Source organism: Macaca thibetana, chromosome 2, assembly GCF_024542745.1.
Source record: "Macaca thibetana thibetana isolate TM-01 chromosome 2, ASM2454274v1, whole genome shotgun sequence".
Taxonomy (NCBI): Eukaryota; Metazoa; Chordata; class Mammalia; order Primates; family Cercopithecidae; genus Macaca; species Macaca thibetana.
In genome coordinates this window covers 37,181,071-37,199,691 of record NC_065579.1, presented here as the reverse complement: position 1 = coordinate 37,199,691, position 18,621 = coordinate 37,181,071, and the positions used below count along the sequence as shown (strand labels likewise).

General features: G+C 42.0%; 2 protein-coding genes across 15 annotated transcripts in view; one reads left to right on the top strand and one right to left on the bottom strand.

Annotated features, from left to right (window-relative positions):
- ANAPC13 (anaphase promoting complex subunit 13) overlaps positions 1-18,621 on the top strand; it is a 1,014,760-nt gene that overhangs the window by 914,180 nt on the left and 81,959 nt on the right. The window lies entirely within an intron of this gene.
- Positions 1-18,621, bottom strand: part of CEP63 (centrosomal protein 63) — a 123,964-nt gene that overhangs the window by 32,201 nt on the left and 73,142 nt on the right. For 11 of the 12 annotated variants that reach the window (XM_050779613.1, XM_050779604.1, XM_050779614.1 and 8 more), the window contains one exon: positions 17,259-17,786. The exons of the other annotated variant lie outside the window; for it this stretch is intronic. In XM_050779613.1, coding sequence (XP_050635570.1) covers positions 17,628-17,786 — 159 coding nt within the window. In that variant the 3' untranslated portion in view covers positions 17,259-17,627. Of the gene's footprint in view, positions 1-17,258; positions 17,787-18,621 lie in introns of those variants that run through there. 12 annotated transcript variants of the gene reach the window in all.

Here is an 18,621-nt window from a genome sequence, read left to right as displayed (position 1 = left end):
TATTTTGACTATTATGAGTAATGCTGCTATAGACATTCAAATGATGTCTTCATATCAACCTACATATATGGATACAAATTCTCACTTCCAGGTACCTAGCAGTAGAATTACTGGGTTGAATATACAAAGAACTCTTACCCTTTCAAAATAAGAAAATAAACAACCCAATTAAAAACTGTGCAGAAGTTTTGAATATACATTTCACCAAAGAAAATATATGAATGGCTAATAAGCACATGAAAAGGTGCTCAACATCTTTAGTGATTATGGAAATGCAAATTAATACCACAATGAGCTATCAGTACACACCCATTAGAATGGTTATAATCTAAAAGACTAATTGCTATCTAGCATTGGTGAGGTTGTGGCTAAACCAAAACCTTCAAATGTTGCTGATGAGAACGTAAAATAGCTTAGCCACTTTGGAAAACAGCTTGGTATTTTTAAAAGTTAAACACAAACCCAGCAATTCCTGGGAAAGCACATTATTCCCGGGAAAGTGCAAAAACCGACTCTGTATAAGCCAAACCTACCCCAAGGACAACATATACGTTACCCTGTAAGGTTCTCATTTACTGGTTGCAAATTTTATGTATGGTATTGCCTTATATACTTCTTATAATACATGAAATCACACTATGTGTTGTTTGTGAATATGTATACATACAAAAATACGGTTGTCAAGTGTTAACACCATCACCAGGATAGCAGTTGTTTCTGCTAAAGAAATGGTGTGGGGGCCGGGTGCAGTGGCTCACACCTGTAATCCAGCACTTTGGGAGGCCAAGGCAGGTGGATCACGTGAGGTCAGGAGTTCGAGACCAGCCTAGCCAACATGGCGAAACCATGTCTCTACTAAAAATACAAAAATTAGCCAGATGTTAAACTAAAGGGCTTCTCCACAACAAAAGAAACTATCATCAGAGGGAACAGGCAACCTATGGAATGTGAGAAAATTTTTGCAATCTACCCATCTGACAAAGGTCTAATATCCAGAATCTACAAGGAACTCAAACAAATTTACAAGAAAAAAACAACCCCATCAAATAGTGGTGAAAGAATATGAACAGACACTTCTCAAAAGAAGACATTTATGCAGCCAGCAAACATGAAAAAAAGCTCAACATCACTGAACATTAAAGAAATGCAAATCAATCACAATGAGGGCGGGGCACAGTGGCTCACGCCTGTAACCCCAGCACTTTGGGAGGCCAAGGTGGGTGGATCACTTGAGGTCAGGAATTCGAGACCAACCTGGTCAACATGGTGAAACCCCATCTCTACTAAAATACAAAAATTAGCCGGGCGTGGTGGTGCGTGCCTGTAGGTCCAGCTACTCGAGAGGCTGAGGCAGGAGAATCATCTGAACACAGGAGGCAGAGGTTGCAGTGAGCTGAGGTCGCACCACTGCACTCCAGCCTGGGTGACAGAGCAAGACTCTGTCTCAAAAAAAAAAAACTAACACAGTCAGAATGACGATTATTAAAAAGTCAAGAAACAATAGATGCTGGCGAGACTATGGAGAAATAGGAATGCTTTTACACTGTTGGTGGGAATGTAAATTAGTTCAACCATTGTGGAAGACAGCATGGTGATTCCTCAAGGATCTAGAACCAGAAATACCTTTTGACCCAGAAATCCCATTACTAGGTATACACTCAAAGGAATTTAAATGATTCTACTATAAAGACACATGCACACATGTTTATTGCAGCACTATTTACAATAGCAAAGACATGGAATCAACCCAAATGCCCATCAATGATAGACTGGATTAAGAAAATGTGGCACATATTCACCATGGAATACTATGCAGCCATAAAAAGGAATGAGATCATGTCCTTTGCAGGGACATAGATGAAGCTGGAGCCATCATCCTCAGCAAACTAACACAGGAACAGAAAACCAAACACTGCATGTTCTCACTCATAAGTGGGAGTTGAAAATTGAGAACACATGGACACAGGGAGGGGAACAACACACACTGAGGCCTGTTGCGGGGATGCACGGAAAGAGAGAGCATTAGGACAAACAGCTAATGCATTTGGGGCTTAAAACGTAGATGACTTGTTGATAGGTGCGGCAAACCACCATGGCACAGGTATACCTGTGTAACAAACCCGCACATTCTGCACGTTTCTGGAACTCAAAATAAGAAAAAAAAAAAAGTTAAAAATAAATAGGCATGGTGGCGCATACCTGTAGTCCCAACTACTCGGGGAGGCTGAGGCACAAGAATTGCTTGAACCTGGGAGGCAGAGCTTGCAGTGAGCCAAGATTGCAACAGCTTGGGTGACAGAGCCAGACTCCATCTCAAAAAAAAAAAAAAAAAAAAAAAAGTGGATTAGAAAAGGCCACAAAAAAGTTTTTGGTAAGCTTTTCTTCCACACAAGTGTGAAGCATATATGATGAAACGCTGACATTTGTTAAATCCAAGAGAAAAAAATCATCCATGCTACTATTTTTTAAAAAGAAGCTTTGCCTAACCCAGGGTCACAATTTTCTCCTATTTTTTTTTTTCCTAGAAGTTTTTTGGCTTTGGTTCTTTATAGATGGCACTCTCTTGCAAAATGAGCCCCATTCTGGTTGAAAGGACATGCGATGGGTGGCCAGTTTCTGTGGCTCCAGTCTTGTTTGGAGCCCTGCAGACAGGGGAAGGTGATTCTCCTCCTGCTGGGCCCCCACTCCCTTTCCTGGAAGTCTCACCTGCAGTGATGCATCATGGTCCCAGGTTATCTTTATTACCCCAACACCAGTGTGAGCAGAGGTTACAAACTTTATTGTTCGGCCTGTGCAGTGTTGTTTTTTATTTCTTTAATTGGTGCTAACATTTGAAAACCAGGAAAACGGCATTAAAAAATTGAGTAGCCAGCTTTTCATGAGAAGCCTTTGAACACAGGGAGCCACGTTTTATTTTAGTTCCTCCCTTTGGATGGGCTGGCTCTCCAAGTCACCCCACATGTGCCCCTCTATTGTCTCCCAGATTCTGAGGCCAGGGTCAACTTCCTGCCCTGATGCCTTCCTACAGCTGCCCGCTTGGGTGGCTGATGTTACATGGGGAGTCCCACCTACAGGTTTTCTATTGTCTTCCCTTTTCAGCATATCGCCTGGCCTTGTGACAGCCTTGATGAATTAGGATCATAGTCCACATTCTGCATATGAAGAAACTGCCCAAGGGCATACAGCTGCTAAGTGGTAAGCTGGCTTTGAGGCCCTACCTCTCTGCTCTCAGTCTCATTTCACTGGGTCTCACTGCCCTGGGCACTTCAAGCATTGGTGATGCAAATTGCTAAGGGCACAGGTGTGTTACTAGTCCTGCCATGCGCACTTGTCAGAGGTTCTTGGAGCAGGAAGGAAGCTGGCATCTGTGTCTTCTGTGCTGGCATCTTCAGGGAATAGCAGGAACTCAGTCTTCTAAGATGAGGGCTTTGCTTGATTAATGTTTGATGAATGAATTAATAAACGGATAAACTGTCATTCTGAGTAGCCCATGTATGTTTAAGCATTAATCAAAATAAATTTTAACTGCAGAAATACTTTAGTGGAAGCATAAAGGAAAAGGAGAAAGGGCTGGCCTGCAATGTCCCAGAAACCATACCAGGGCTTCACCCCAAGGCTCTTTCATCCAAAGGCCCAACATTCAAGAGACGACCTCCCGTGAAAAGCATAAACAATTACATTTACACCTGTGGGGTAAACTGGAGAGAATTTAAGGGGGTCTATACGTAAAAGTCATTGCATTTCTCTGCAATATGTAATTATGATGATGAAAATAAAATGCAAGTATTAAGAAACATTGAATTTATATGAAACTTCTAATACAACCTTTGCAAAAATATTTGATGAAAATCCTATGGCCCGGCACAGTGGCTCAAGCCTGTAATCCTAGCACTTTGGGAGGCCTAGGGTGGATTGCTTGAGCCCAGGAGTTTGAGACCAGCCTGGGCAACATAGGGAAACCCCATTTCTACAAAAAATTAAAAAATTAACCGGATGTGGTGGCAGGTGCCTGTAATCCACAGCAGGCTAAGGTGGGAGGATCACCTGAGGCCAGGAGGCCGAAGCTGCAGTAAACCATGATTGTGCCAATGCACTCCAACCTGGGCCACAGAGTGAGACCCTGTCTCCAAAGACAGAAAGAAAAAAGGAAAGAAAGGAAGAAAGGAAGGGAGGGAGGGAGGGAGGGAGGAAGAGGGTCACAGAGTGACCCTGTCTCCAAAGAAAGAAAGAAAAAAGGAAAGAAAGGAAGAAAGGGAGGGAAGGAGGGAGAGAGAAAGAGGGCCACAGAGTGAGACCCTGTCTCCAAAGAAAGAAAGAAAAAAGGAAAGAAAGGAAGAAAGGGAGGGAAGGAGGGAGGGAGAAAGAGGACCACAGAGTGAGACCCTGTCTCCAAAGAAAGAAAAAAAGAAAGAAAGGAAGAAAGGGAGGAAGGGAGGGAGGAGGAAAGAGGGAAAGAGGGAGGGAGGGAAGGAAGGAAGGAAGGAAGGAAGGAAGGAAGGAAGGAAGGAAGGAAGGAAGGAAGGAAGGAAGGAAGGAAGGGAGGAAGGATAAGAGGGAGGGAGGGAGGGAAGGAGAGAGGGAGGAAAAGAGGGAAGAGAGAGAGGGAAGAGAGAGAGGGAGGAAGGAAGGGGAATGGGAGGGAGGGAGGGAGGAAGGAAGGAAGATCTTAAGCTTTCTAGCATGAAAATTCCTGATGTTTTTAGTGACAGTCTTTAAATTCTTCATAGTCCATATTGATGAAAACCTTTGGCAAAATACTGTTAATTTTCTTTACAATATTTATTTGAAAGTTACAAGAGTACAGATTGTATATAAAGACTCTAACTGAGATTCTACTTCTTTCATTGGAAAATTGTTAAAATTCTTAACTGCCAGTGGTGGTAGCTCACACCTGTAATCCCAGCACTTTGGGAGGCTGAGGCTGGCGGACTGCTTGAAGCCCAAAGTTCAAAACCAGACTGGGCAACATGGAAACCCCACCTCTATTAAGAAAAATACAAAAAATTAGCCAGGTGTGGTGGCACGTGCCTGAAGTCCCAGCTACTCAGGAGACTGAGGTGGATCACTTGAGCCCAGGAGGTGGAGGTTGCAGTGAGCCATGACTGCACCACTGAACTCCAGCCTGGGTGACAGAGTGGGACTCTATAACCAAAAAAAAAAAAAAAAAAATTCATAGCAATATTATGGATAAATTTTGAATCTAATCAAATATTTTTAGATCCAATGTTTAAAAATAAAGAGAAACCCTAATTTAAAGAATTATATTTCTTGTTGGAGCAGGCACCCTGTAGCTTGGCATGAGAGGCAGCAGAGCATGCCAGCAGCAGACAGACATAATTGTCTGACACATCACTAGATAATACTTTTGGCCTTGTTTGTAGTATTTAAGTTTAGGCCAAGGATCCAAAATGCATCTTGAGATGTCAGAAAGAGTCAGAAACTGTTAGATTGTTTTGTAAAAACAGATTTGGGACTGTGGTCTGGAGTTGTGCCCACCTGAGCTCTGTCTGGTCTCCCTGCAGAAGACCCTCCTCCATCTCTCTTCTCTCCCCAGTCCTAACGGGCTGCACTTTGGCAGTGAGCAGTTATCTTGGAGCACACAGAGCACCAGCTCCTCCAACAGTGCTATAGGCCTCTTGTCCACAGAGGACAGCAGCATACTCTGCAACTTTGCAGAGGAAATGGTTGAGTGGTCCAGCTTCTCCCTGGTCGTATGCGGCCAGTTCATGAGGCTGCATGTCAAGCATTGGGATTGTGACCCACAGAGACTGTGGTGTGCTTGTTCAAACCTGGTCTTCTTCCAAGAAGCCCCAGAAGAAGGGCACTCACCATCCCAGGCTTGACCTCACTGCCCTAAATGCTGAGGGCTTCCAAAACCTCAGGGCCTAACCCTAACACAGGTAGAATGCTCTGATCTGTCAGATGCAGAACAATAGTTCTCCAAAATTCCAAAAAGTATGTCATGAATTTAAAAAAATGAATATTACCTTGCTTGGGTAAGTTGATTTATTATCTCAGCCCATTTAAAGGCTAAGCTCTTACTTAGCCAGAATACCCAAAGCAATCCTAAGCAAAAAGAACAAAGCCAGAGGCATCACACTATCCAACTTCAAACTATACTACGAGGCTACAGTAACCAAAACAGCATGGTATGGGTGCAAAAACAGATACATAGACCAATGGAATAGAATAGAAAACTCAGAAATAAAGCCACATGCCTACAGCCATCTGATCTTCAACAAAGTCAACAAAAATAAACCATGGGGAAAGGACTTCCTATTCAACAGATGGTGCTGGGATAGTTGGCTAACCATATGCAGAAGATTGAAACTGGACTCTTACCTTTCACCACATATGAAAATTAACTCAAGATGGATTAAAAAGTTAAATGTAAAATTTCAAAGTATAAGAATCCTAGAAGAAAGCCTAGGAAACACCATTCTGGACATCAGCCTAAGCAAAAAATTTATGACTAAGTCCCCAAAAGCAACTGCAACAAAAACAAAAATTGACAAGTGGGACCTAATTAAACTAAAGAGCTTCTGTACAGCAAAAGAAACTATCAACAGAGTAAACAAAATGGGAGAACATATTCTCAAGCTAAACAATCTGACAAAGATTTAATATCCAGAATCTATAAGGAATTTAAACAACTCAACAAGCAAAAAACAAACAACCCCATTAAAAAGTGAGCAAAAGAGATGAACAGACACTTCTCAAAAGAAGACATATAAGCAGTCAACAAACATATGAAAAAATGCTCAACATCGCTAATCATCAGAGAAATGCAAATCAAAACCATACTGAGACACCATCTCACATCAGTCAGAATGGCTATTATCAAAAAGTCAAAAAAACAACAGATGCTGGTGAGGTTGCAGAGAAAAAGGAATGCTTTATACACTGTTGGTGGGAATGTAAATTAGTACAGCCACTGTGAAAAACAGTTTGGAGATTTCTCAATGAACTTAAAACAGAACTACCATTTGACCCAGCAATTCCATTACTGGGTATATACACAAAAGAAAATAAATCATTCTACCAAAAAGACACATAAACTCATATGTTCAGCATTATACCATTCACAATAACAAAGACACAGAATCAACCCAGGTGCCCATCAGTAGTGGATTGGATAAAGAAAATGTGCCACATACACACCATGGAATACTACACGGCCATAGAAAAGAACAAAATCATGTCCTTTGCAGCAACATGGATGCAGCTAGAGGCCATCATCCTAAGCAAGATAAGGCAGGAACAGAAAACCAAATACTGTATGTTCTCTCTTACAAGTGAGAGCTAGACATTGTATCCAATGGACATAAAGATGGCAACAATAGACACTGGGGATAGAAAGACAAAGAAGGGAGGGGAGAAAGTGTTGAAAAACTACCTATTGGGTACTACGCTCACTACCTGGGTATTGGGATCATTCATATCCCAAACCTCAGCATCATGCAGTACACCCATGTAACAAACCTGCACATGCACCCCTTGAATTTCAAATAAAAGTTGAAAATATTTTTTTAAAAAAGACTAAGTTCTTAGAGGCATGATTGACATTAAGCACAAATACTGCCCCCTGTAAACAATGGAATGTTCACAGGGAACCAACATGACCGGCATGAGATAAAACATAAGTAAGCCTCTAAATTCTTAACCTGGAGTCCACAGACACTTCCCAAGGGATCCAAGGATACAATTTAGGGCTCCGTGAACTTGGGTGGGAAAAACTGACATCCTTACTTTCAATAACCTCTGACTGAAATGTACTTTTCTTCCATTATGAGTATAAGCCACAGTGCTAGCAGTACCCATAGCTTTATTCCAATAGAAATCACAGATACTTTCATAGCTCATTACAATTGTCGTGGACATCTTAAAACATTACTTTCATGCGTCCCCACTTCAAAAGCATGATAGGTGATATGCCTGCCACTCAGTCTTGTTATTTAATGCATTAACCGGAGAAATGCATATAATACTACATCACAAATTTGTTTTTTCTTAGGTTTTCATAACTAAATGATGATGTAATTTATTTTCCTTTTAATGATTTGTATCTTATTTTATGCACTTAGTCATTATTCTGAGGGGTCCATAGGCTCCTCAACTCTGCCAGAGGCGTTCCTGACACACAGAAGGTAAAGAACCTCTAATTACCTAAGCCACCAGTTCCCATTCCATTGGGGTGCAACAGAGGAGGCTGAGGCAAGATCATTGCCAGTGGGAGGGAGAGAGGGCTCTCCTAATCACATTCAGAGGCTGACCTGGCTCTGGGGAATTTGACTTGCCATTTTCCATTCTGTTTTGGCACATTCTTCAAAAACACTTGGTGTGATTTGGTTGTGTCTCTGCCAAAATCTCATCTTAAATTCCCACATGTTGTGGGAGGGACCCAGTGAGAGGTGGTTGAATCATAGGGGGAGGTCTTTCTCATGCTGTTCTCGTGATGGTGAATAAGTCTCAAGAGATCTGATTATTTTAACAAGGGGAGTTTCTCTGCACAGTTTCTCTTTTTGCCTGCTGCCCTCCATGTAAGATGTGACTTGCTCCTTCTTGCCTTCTGCCATGATTGTGAGGCTTCCCCAGCCACATAGAACTGTAAGTCCATTACACCTCTTCTGTAAATCACCCAGTCTCAGGTATGTCTTTATCAGCAGCATGAAAGCAGACTAATACAGTAAACTGGTACCAGTAGAGTAGGGTGTTGCTGAAAAGATACCTGAAAATGTGGAAGCGACTTTGGAACTGGGTAGCAGGCAGAGGTTGAAACAGTTTGGAGGGCTCAGAAGAAGACAGGAAAATGTGGGAAAGTTTGGAACTTCCTAGAGACTTGTTGAATGGCTTTGACCAAAATGCTGGTAACTATATGGACAATGAAATCCAGGCTGATCTGGTCTCAGATGGAGATGAGGAACTTGTTGGGAACTGGAGCAAAGGTGACTCTTGCTATGTTTTAGCAGAGACTGGAAACATTTTGCCCTTATCCCAGAGATTTGTGGAACTTTGAACTTGAGGGAGATGATTTAGGGCATCTGGCAGAGGAAATTTCTAAGCAGCAAAGCATTCAACAGGTGACTTGGGTGTGTTAAAAGCATTCAGTTTAAAATGAGAAACAGAGCATAAAAGTTTGCAAAATTTGCAACCTGACAATGCACTAGAACAGCAAATCCCATTTTCTGAGGAGAAATTCAAGCCAGCTGCAGAAATTTGCATAAGTAATGAGAAGCCAAATGTTAATCCCCAAGACAATGGGGAAAGTGTCTCCAGGGCATTTCAGAGGTCTTCACAGCAGCCTCTCCCATCACAGGGCTGGAGGCCTAGGAAGAAAAAATGGTTTCACAGGCCGGGCCTAGGGTCCCCATGCTGTGTGCAGCCTAGGAACTTGGTGCCTTGTGTCCTAGCCACTCTAGTTGTGGCAGAAAGGGCCAACAAAGAGCTCAGGCCATGGCTTCAGAGGGTGCAAGTCCCAAACCTTGGCAGATTCCATGTTGTGTTGGTCCTGCAGGTGTGCAGAAGACAAGAACTAAGGTTTGGGAACCTCCACCTAGATTTCAGAGGATGTACAGAAATGCTTACATGCCCAGGCATAAGTTTGCTGCAGAGGTGGGGTCTTCATGCAGAACCTCTGCTAGGGCAGTGCAAAAGGGAAATGTGGGATCAGAGCCCCCACAGAGTCCCCACTAGGATACTGCCTGGTGGAACTGTGCTAAGAGGGCCATTGTCCTCCAGACCCCAAAATGGTAGATCCACCAACAGCTTGCACCGTGCACCTGGAAAAGCCACAGACTCTCAATGCCAGTCCATGAAAGCAGCTGGGAGAGAGGCTGTACCGTGCAAAGCCACAGGAGTGGAGCTGTGCAAGACCATGGGAAGCCACCTTTCATATCAGCGTGACCTGGATGTGAGACATGGGGTCAAAATAGATCATTTTGGAGCTTTAAGATTTGACTGCCCTTCTGGATTTCGGACTTGCATGCAGCCTGTAGCCCCTTGTTTTAGCCAATTTCTCCCATTTGAAATGGGTATAGTTACCCAATGCCTGTACCCCTATTGTATTTGAGAAATAACTCACTTTCAATTTTACAGGCTTATAGGCTCAGATTTGCCTTATCTCAGATGAGACTTTGGACTATGGACTTTTGAGTTAATGCTAAAATAAGTTAAGACTTTGGGAGACTGTTAGGAAGGCATGATTGGTTTTGAAATGTGAGGACATGAGATATGGGAGAGGTCAGGGGTGGAATTATGTGGTTTGCCTGGGTCCCCACCCACATTTCACCGGAATTCCCACGTGTTATGGGAGGAATCGGGTGGAAGGTGGTTGAATCATGGTGGCAGGTCTTTCTCATGTTGTTCTCGTGATGGTGAATAAGTTTCACAAGATCTGATGGTTTCAAAAAGGGGAGTTTCTCTGCACAGGATCTTTATGCCTGCTGCCCTCCATGTAAGATGTGACTTGCTCCTCCTTGCCTTCTGCCATGATTGTGAGGTTTCCCGAGCCACATGGAACTGTAAGTCTATTACACCTCTTTCTTTCATAAATCACCCAGTCTCAGGTATGTCTTTATCAGCAGCACGAAAATGGACAAATAAAGCACTTAAAACACTTCAAATATTTTGAATCTCTGGAAAACAGCTTGAGAAATGTGGATATAAGGAATGACTTTGCCTGGGGAAGAGTCTGGAATTGCTTGGTGTTGTTAAACAATGTGTTAATGTTAAACCTTTTTGGAGCAAAATAAACAAATCAGGTGATGCCTTCTTAGTCTACAAGCCATGCAGGAGGTGGCAGGTTGAACATATCAGCAATCTGGAACCTTACCCGTCCTTTGCTCATGGTCCAGAATTTATTAGTATGAACAGGCTACTGCTGGGGTTCCATGCTGGGCTGAGGTGCCTGTCTTCCAGAAGAGGGGATCCTTGGAGAAGCACTGAGCTCCTACCCCAGCCACTGCCCTATTGGGTTACACAGGGACCTGCAGGGTTGCAGTGCATGCTACTGCTGGGACCAAGGGCTGTGCTTGCCTGTGGCTGAAGAAACTAACTGGGAGATAACACTTGTGGTCTTGTTTATTGTATTTCATTTAAGTTGGGGATCAAAAACACATGTCCTAGATTGCAGAAAAGTCAGAGACTGGTGGGCTGTTTGGGTTTATGCTATACATCAACGGCAAGACAAATCCAAGAGCTGACCCACTGAGAGGCCCCCACTGCCTCCCAAAGCCAGTGCCACAGAAATCAGGACAGCTCTGGGAACTGGGGATTAGCCCATCCACACTGGATGCCTGTCAAAGGGATAGCCACTCCAGAAAGACTAGTTTCAAAGCGTATCTTAGCTGATCTGTTTCTCACAGCCAAAGAAATAAAGTAGGTTTAGGTAAAGTACTTGGCTTTTCTTTCTCTACTTTGCCCAGTCATGCTTGTAGAGATACTGAGGGACTTGCTAAGCAGTCTTAGGGCAAAACTTCAATATGCTCACATTTCCACATCAGTGGTCTGTAACCCTCTCTAAAGTGTTCTGTAAACAGTCTTCCTCTAAGCACTGAGGTTAGTGCCAAGCATTCCTGCCACTTCTCCTTAGAACACACTTAGCCAAGACACTGCCTGGCTGATGAGTGGCCTTTGCTGCCTGCACCCTCACCTAGCAGGCAGCAGCACCAAGACTGAACTCCCACCTGGAGGAGCAGGAACCCCTGCGGTGTGCAGGTCCCTGGCTTTCTGCCCCACAATATTGCACAGTGCAGAGCCGCCCCACACCACAAGTGATGCTTGACAGAGCTTGATCATCCACTCTCTCCAACAAAGGTACCACTGTTACTCCTGAATGTGAACTGAGAGTTGAAAATAGAAAACTTTAGAATAGCTTGTGTTGTATGTGAAGTGATATTTCCTTAATATAAACTTGATATTTTTAAGGAGCTGCCATGCATCAGAGGTTTTTTTTTTTTTTTGGTAACAGTTAAGATATAATTTACATAGTATATAATTCACTCATTTAAAGTACACGATTTAGTTGTTTTTAGTTGTTATATTCAGATTTGTGCAACCATCACAATCAATTTTAGAACATTTTCATAATCTCAAAAAGAAACCCCATACCCTTTAGTCTTCACCTCCCAATCCTATCCCCATTCCCCACTCCAACCTTCTGCCAACCCCTAGCAACTACCAATCTACTTTCTGTCTCTATAGATTTGTCTATACTGGGCAATTCATATAAATGGAATCATACAATATGTGATTTTTGTTTGTTTGTTTTCTTCCTGTCTTCAAGGTTCATCCATGCTGTGGCATCAGTAGTACAATAATACTTCATTCCTTTCTGTTCCCAAATAACATTCCATTATATGGATATACATTTTGTTTATCCATTCATCAGTGATGGATATTTAGGTTGCTTCCACTTTGGTGCTATCGTGAATAATATTGCTAAGATCATTTGTGTACAACTTTTTGTATGGATATGTTTTCATTTTTCTCAGTCATAGATTTAGGATTGGTATTGCTGGGTAATATGGTTAACTCTTTTTGAGGAACTGCCAAACTGTCTTCCAGAGTGACTGCACTATTTTATTTTACATTCCCACAGCAAATATGAGTGTTCTAATTTCTCCACATCATCTTCAACACTTGTGATTGTCCATCTTTTTTATAGTGGGTGTGTAATGGTATCTCATTTTGATTTTGATTTGCATTTCTCTGATGACTAATGATGTTGAACATCTTTTCATTTGCTTATTAGCCATCTGTGTATCTTTAGAGAAATGTCTATTCCAATCTTTTATCCATTTTTGAACTGAATTGTCTTGTTATTATTGAAAAACTTAAATTTTGAATGAGTATTCAACTGCACTTTAAAATTCAGCCCCGGAAGACATTTTATGTCTCTCCCCAGGAAACGGGATACCATTCTGGGAGAACTCTAGTCCCTAAAGCTATGGTTTTTAATCTCTTTTTGATTCACAGACACCTTCAAGATTCTAATGAAAATTATGAATCTTCTCCCCAGAAAAATGCACACATGCACATTTTTTGCATTTAACATTATTAATATATTATTAACATTAATAAATGTTTTGCATTTAATACCAAGGAGTTCTAGACCTTCCCCCATCAACTACTGCCTTACGTTCTTTTTGTAAGAGGAGTGCAAAAGTTCTTCTGATTGGATGATTGTCAAATAATTGAACCTGGCCTTAATGGGCAACATAAAATTCTCAACTTCTAGTTCCTCACAGAGAGAAAAAAAGACATGTGAACTGTATTGTCTGAATTATCAAAACTGCACCGTGGAGAAATAGCTTTTACAAAAGATTGGTTTAAAGCAGTCCATCATCCCTCTAAATTTTCCCTTTCCAGGCCATGAGAGCTTTACACCATCATGTTTGGAGCCCTCTCAGAACAGTTTCCTCTGAATTTGGAAGTCAGCCTTATGCCATCAACCCACAGTGAAGCACACTGTAGGGGGAGCTGTGCAGATTATTATTACCAGTTATGAAAATGTTGGACTTCTCTTCTGGATGCTCACACACTTTACAAAACGCTTATTCAAACACGGAGAAAAAAACTGTGCTTTTCATAAGTCTATGATTTTTTTTTTATCTTATGAGTACCATAAAACTTTTAGGTAAATGTTTTCTTCTCTGCTTTTCCCCATCTGAAGCTCAGAGGTAACTTGGCTGCCTTCCTCTGGCAACTGAACCGGGTAACTAGATTCATTCGGTACTGGACTCGAGTGTTCTGAAAACAGAAAATCATCACCCGCAGTTTACCAGGTGTTATGTGTATGTAAGACAGAGAAGGTAAGAATTGTTTGGGTTTAAGCAGATGTCATAGAAACACAGAGTGCTGTAGTATTTTTTCTACACTTGTTGAGATCAAATGAGGCTGCAAGGGAAGGTAACGTCCAGCCCACAGTGGGAAGTTAACTTTGCCCTCTTCAGCTAAAATCTGCATAGGAATACAGATGAAAATTCATTGGGAATCCAGGACAAGAGGAATGAGATGACTTGCCCAATAAAACATTATCTGTAAACACCAAAAGTAGACTACTGGTCCCTAATCTTTTCATCTCATTTGGGTACCCTGATCTCTGAGATTTTGGAAAATGTGTGTTAAGACACTAACTCAGATTTAGTCTTGACACATTTTAATATTTGGTATTAATATATCTTTTTGAAAAATGAAGGTGAGACATTAAATTACAGTTGAATTTTCTGACAAATTTGGATAACCCATTAATTACTAAATACTTCAGCTTTAAAAAACAGTACAAATTTAAGGAAATACATAGTACCTCATGATTCCTTAAGTATTTCTCGTGACTACAGAGTCTGTCATTGTTCCTCCTAGTCAACACGTAGTACAAACATCTCAGAAACGGGTTGCAGTCTACAGATTTTAAGCTGAAGCTTGGGACTGTCTAAAAGTAAAAATCTCCTGAATATAATAGCAATGCACACAGCTACAGTATTTTTAGAAAATCTGCAAAGCCCTTTCAGATACATATTTTCAGTAAATGTTCTCGACGCCATTAGATATTATTTCGGTTTTACTGATAAATACAATGAAGATTTGAACAGTAGTGATTTTCATCCACCCAGTATTTGCTTAGGATGTTACGTGTTAGGCAGCATGCTGACTGAGGATGTAGGCAGGACCTAGCCCCTGAGAGATAGAAATCAAAGAGGATAGCACAGTCTGGTCGCGGCCACACACAGGGTGCTGTGAGAGCAATGAGGAGAAACGTTCCCTGATGTGGGTCAGGGTATAGGGGAAAGCTTTGCCAAGCCAGATAAAGTAGCCAAGTAAATGGGGAGTTTCAAGAGCACATGACAGGGTATGGGAAGAGGAGGCAAACTGAAGGACAGCATGCACACCAACACGAAAGAAATGATGTGGTGCACCTCAGGAATGGCATTTTCCATTGGTTCGAACTAGCTGAGCCTCTCCTAAGTGCTGGGCTTGTGCCGGGTAATGGGGATCCCACCATGAACCAGATAAGCAAAGTCCTTGCCCTCAAGGAGTTTTAATTCTAACAGCAGAAATAGACAATACAAACATAAATCAAGTAATGAAATGATTTCAGATAGTGGTGGGCACTATGAAGGAAATAACGCAGGCCAATGAGCTAGAGAAATGGGGAGAAGCAGGTTTGGGAGGCAGCAGTCAAAGAAGGCTTGCTCATGAGAAGATGCCAGAGTGCAGGCCTGCAAGGGGAAAATGCCAATCACAGGTGAGGTAAGAGAAAGGGAATATTCAGGGTAAACTGCAAGTCAAAGACCCTAAGAGGTTAAAGCTTGTTGTACTCAAAAAACAGAAAGGAGGACAGCATGGGTGGAGCACAGTAAAGGATGATGCAACGGGAGATTAGGCCCAGATTATTGAGGCCCTGTAGGCTATATTAATTCATTTGGATTTTATTCTGAGTGGAGTAAGAAGCCTTTGGACTGGGCACAGTGGCTCACGCCTATAACCCAGCACCTTAGGAAGCTGAGGCAGGTGGATCACTTGAGGTCAGGAGTTCGAGGCCAGCCTGACCAACATCGTGAAACCCTGTTCCTACTAAAAATACAAAAATTAGCTGGGCCTGGTGGCATGCACCTGTAATCTCAGCTACTCGGGAGGCTAAGGCAGGATAATCACTTGAGCCCGGGAGGCAGAGATTGCAGTGAGCCGAGATCCTGCCATTGTACTGCAGCCTGGGCAACACAGTGAAACTCCATCTCAGTCAAAAAAAAGAGAAGCCTTGGAAGAGTCTAAAGGGAAGCAGTGGTGACACTGTTTCATTTACTTTTCTAAAGGATAACTCCAGAAGTTCCCTGAATTATTGGTGTGAGTAGTAATCAGTTAGGCTACTGCCAGAATCAGGGTGAGAGAGAAGTAGTCTGGATCAGGTGGTAGAAGTGCAGGAGGGAAATGGTTGGGTCTGAGATAAGATTCTGGGGGAAGATTCAGGACCTCCCAAATGACTGGATATGCAGACGTGGGTAAGGAAGGAATTATCAGCAACTCCTAGGAACAGGCAAACATAATGCTGTGTCCTGATATGGAATCTTAGCAAGAGGGAGAATAAAGAGTTCTCTCTTGGAAACAAGATGTTTGTCAGACATCCAAGTGAAGACATCGCATAAGCAGCTAGGTATCTAAGACAGCAGCTCCGGGAGAGGTCAAGATTAGTAATAAATGTAAGGGTCACTGGCCTATAAGTGGCATTAAGAGCTTGAGATTGGAATGGAAACTTCTAGGGAAGAGAATGCTGAGGGAGAAAACCCATGACAGAGCTCCAGGGGGCCCTCTGACTTACAGGTTAGAAGAGGAAAAGCCATGAGATGGAGTGGAGGATGAGGTAGAGATGAAACCAGAAGTTCCAGGTCTTAGAAGCCAAGAGAGAGTCCAGCTGTGCTGAATGATGCTCAGATGGTGATTAGGTCACTGGTGAACTCAAGAGCAAGAAAGCAGTCTGGGGATGGAAATGGTGGTGGAGAGGGTTAGGAAGAGAACTGCGGTGGGGCGAGGTGAGAAACTGGAAAGAGTCACTGCAGACACCTCTTTTCAGAAGTGTTTGGGTGAAGGGAAGCAAATAAACATACAGAGCAGTAGATAGAGAGGTATAAAAAAATGAGGTTTTTTTTAAAAAAGGGGAAATAACAGGATGTTTTATGCTAATGGGAAAGATCCACTAGAGAAAGAGGATTCACAGGGGCCATACCCTTAAGGTGGCAAGTACACTACACTGACCTGTCTCATCTGTAACTGCACAATCTAGTTCCTTTGTTAGATCTATTTCCTGTGATTCTCAGATGCTGGCATCTTTCAGGGCCCCAAACCCAGCCTCCTGCTCCTCTCTCTCTCCACAGCCTCCCTGGTGGATCTTATCAACTCCCATGATTTCAAATGCTTCTGGCATATCAACATCCAGATCTTTATCTCCCATCTAAACTTGTCCTCAGCAGTGCAGACGCTGAACATTTATTTCCAATGGATATTCCATGGGCACCACGCACGAAAGCCAGTCCCTTGCCCTCCCTGCCTCTCTCCTCTGCATAAGTGCTGAGCAAGAGAGGACTGCTTGCTAAGGTTCTTTAGCCTACCCCGCTTATTCACTGCCAGCCTGACTTTACACACCACCAGCCCCTTGGCTAAGAGGGGCTACCAGCCTAGTAAATAACCAGCCCAGTTGGATGGCAAAACCAGTCTATCAATCCAGGTAAGTTTGACCCCTAAATCCATGCTTCTACACATTTCCCTTAAAGAAAGTTCCTGCAGTTACTTTATTTTCAACATGTATCATAAAATCCTTCTTTCAATTAGTACACAGCTATTCACATTTAAGTCAGCAAGATAAGTATCACTTTATGATAATACATATTCGTATGAGAAAAAAGTCTAGCAAAGTGGTTTATTCTCACAACTTATCACTGGAGGAAGTCCTTCAAACAAACTAGTGCAGAGAAAATGCCTATCAAAAGTATTGGTTTTTCAGCTTTCTTCACCACTGCTTTAGATGTATCATTTTTATCATTTTATCTCTTCATGTTTTTAAAGAGCTGCTACTTCAGATGACAGTAACTCTTTGGTGTTTATTTTTATTTCCAAGATTGTGATTTTTTAAGAGGCTACTTTAAGGCTGTGAATTGTCTCACTGTCTTTTCACTCTCTCTTTTTAGTTCTTCAATATGGGCATCCAAGCGCTCTAGAATGTGATGAGACCTCAGTTCCTCCTCTTCCAAAAATCTAGTAGCTATTGAACCAAGGGGAGAAACAGGCAAGGAACACTGGAAGAGAGACAAATTTTGACATGTGTAAATAAGTAGAATATTATATTTCTAAGACACACTGTTCATGACATTTTCTAACTAGCAATATTAAAAGCTGATTGTTTTCCTTTGAAGAGACTTTTTTGGTTTTCATCCTAATAAGAGCAATAAAAGAACAAAACTCAGTAAGTTCTGTAAAAATTAACACAGATCTGTCCCTTTCTGACCCAAGTTGTAATCATGTAAAGTATCATATATTAGTTATTGGTCTGAAGAACGTTTCAGTTTAGACTTATATATCCTTCCATAGTTAATGCCTATTATTTCAAACTCACTTTAAAAACCTGAGTATGTCACTTTCATTTTAAAGCACAGACAATTTAACAAAAATAAATTAGATGCCAGCTAAAATCAATATTTTTTCTCCTCCAAATTTTCAGTCCACAGTCCCTTATCTGAAACCCTTGAGGCTAGCGATGTTTCAGAATTCTGATTTTTAGAAAGGTAGTACAGAACATATGCCATATGCAGTCAATACTCATTCACAACAGCAGTCGTATTCTATAAAGTCACCCAGAACACTGAATTAGCAAACACAGAATTTTTGGCCCAGGGAAATATACACATACAACAAATACACACACACACATACACACACCCCACACAGAGAGTACAATCCTAAATCCTAGAACAACTCATTCTGGTGGATTCTGTATTTTTTATTTCACATGAGAGACATGAGGATCAGAAGTGGTAACTCTCCTGAGGCCGCCCCACTAACTGGTGCCGAGGCTGGAATTCAGACTCTACCCATTCCTCTGTTTGGCATGGAGCTGAGCTTCTTCCCTACACT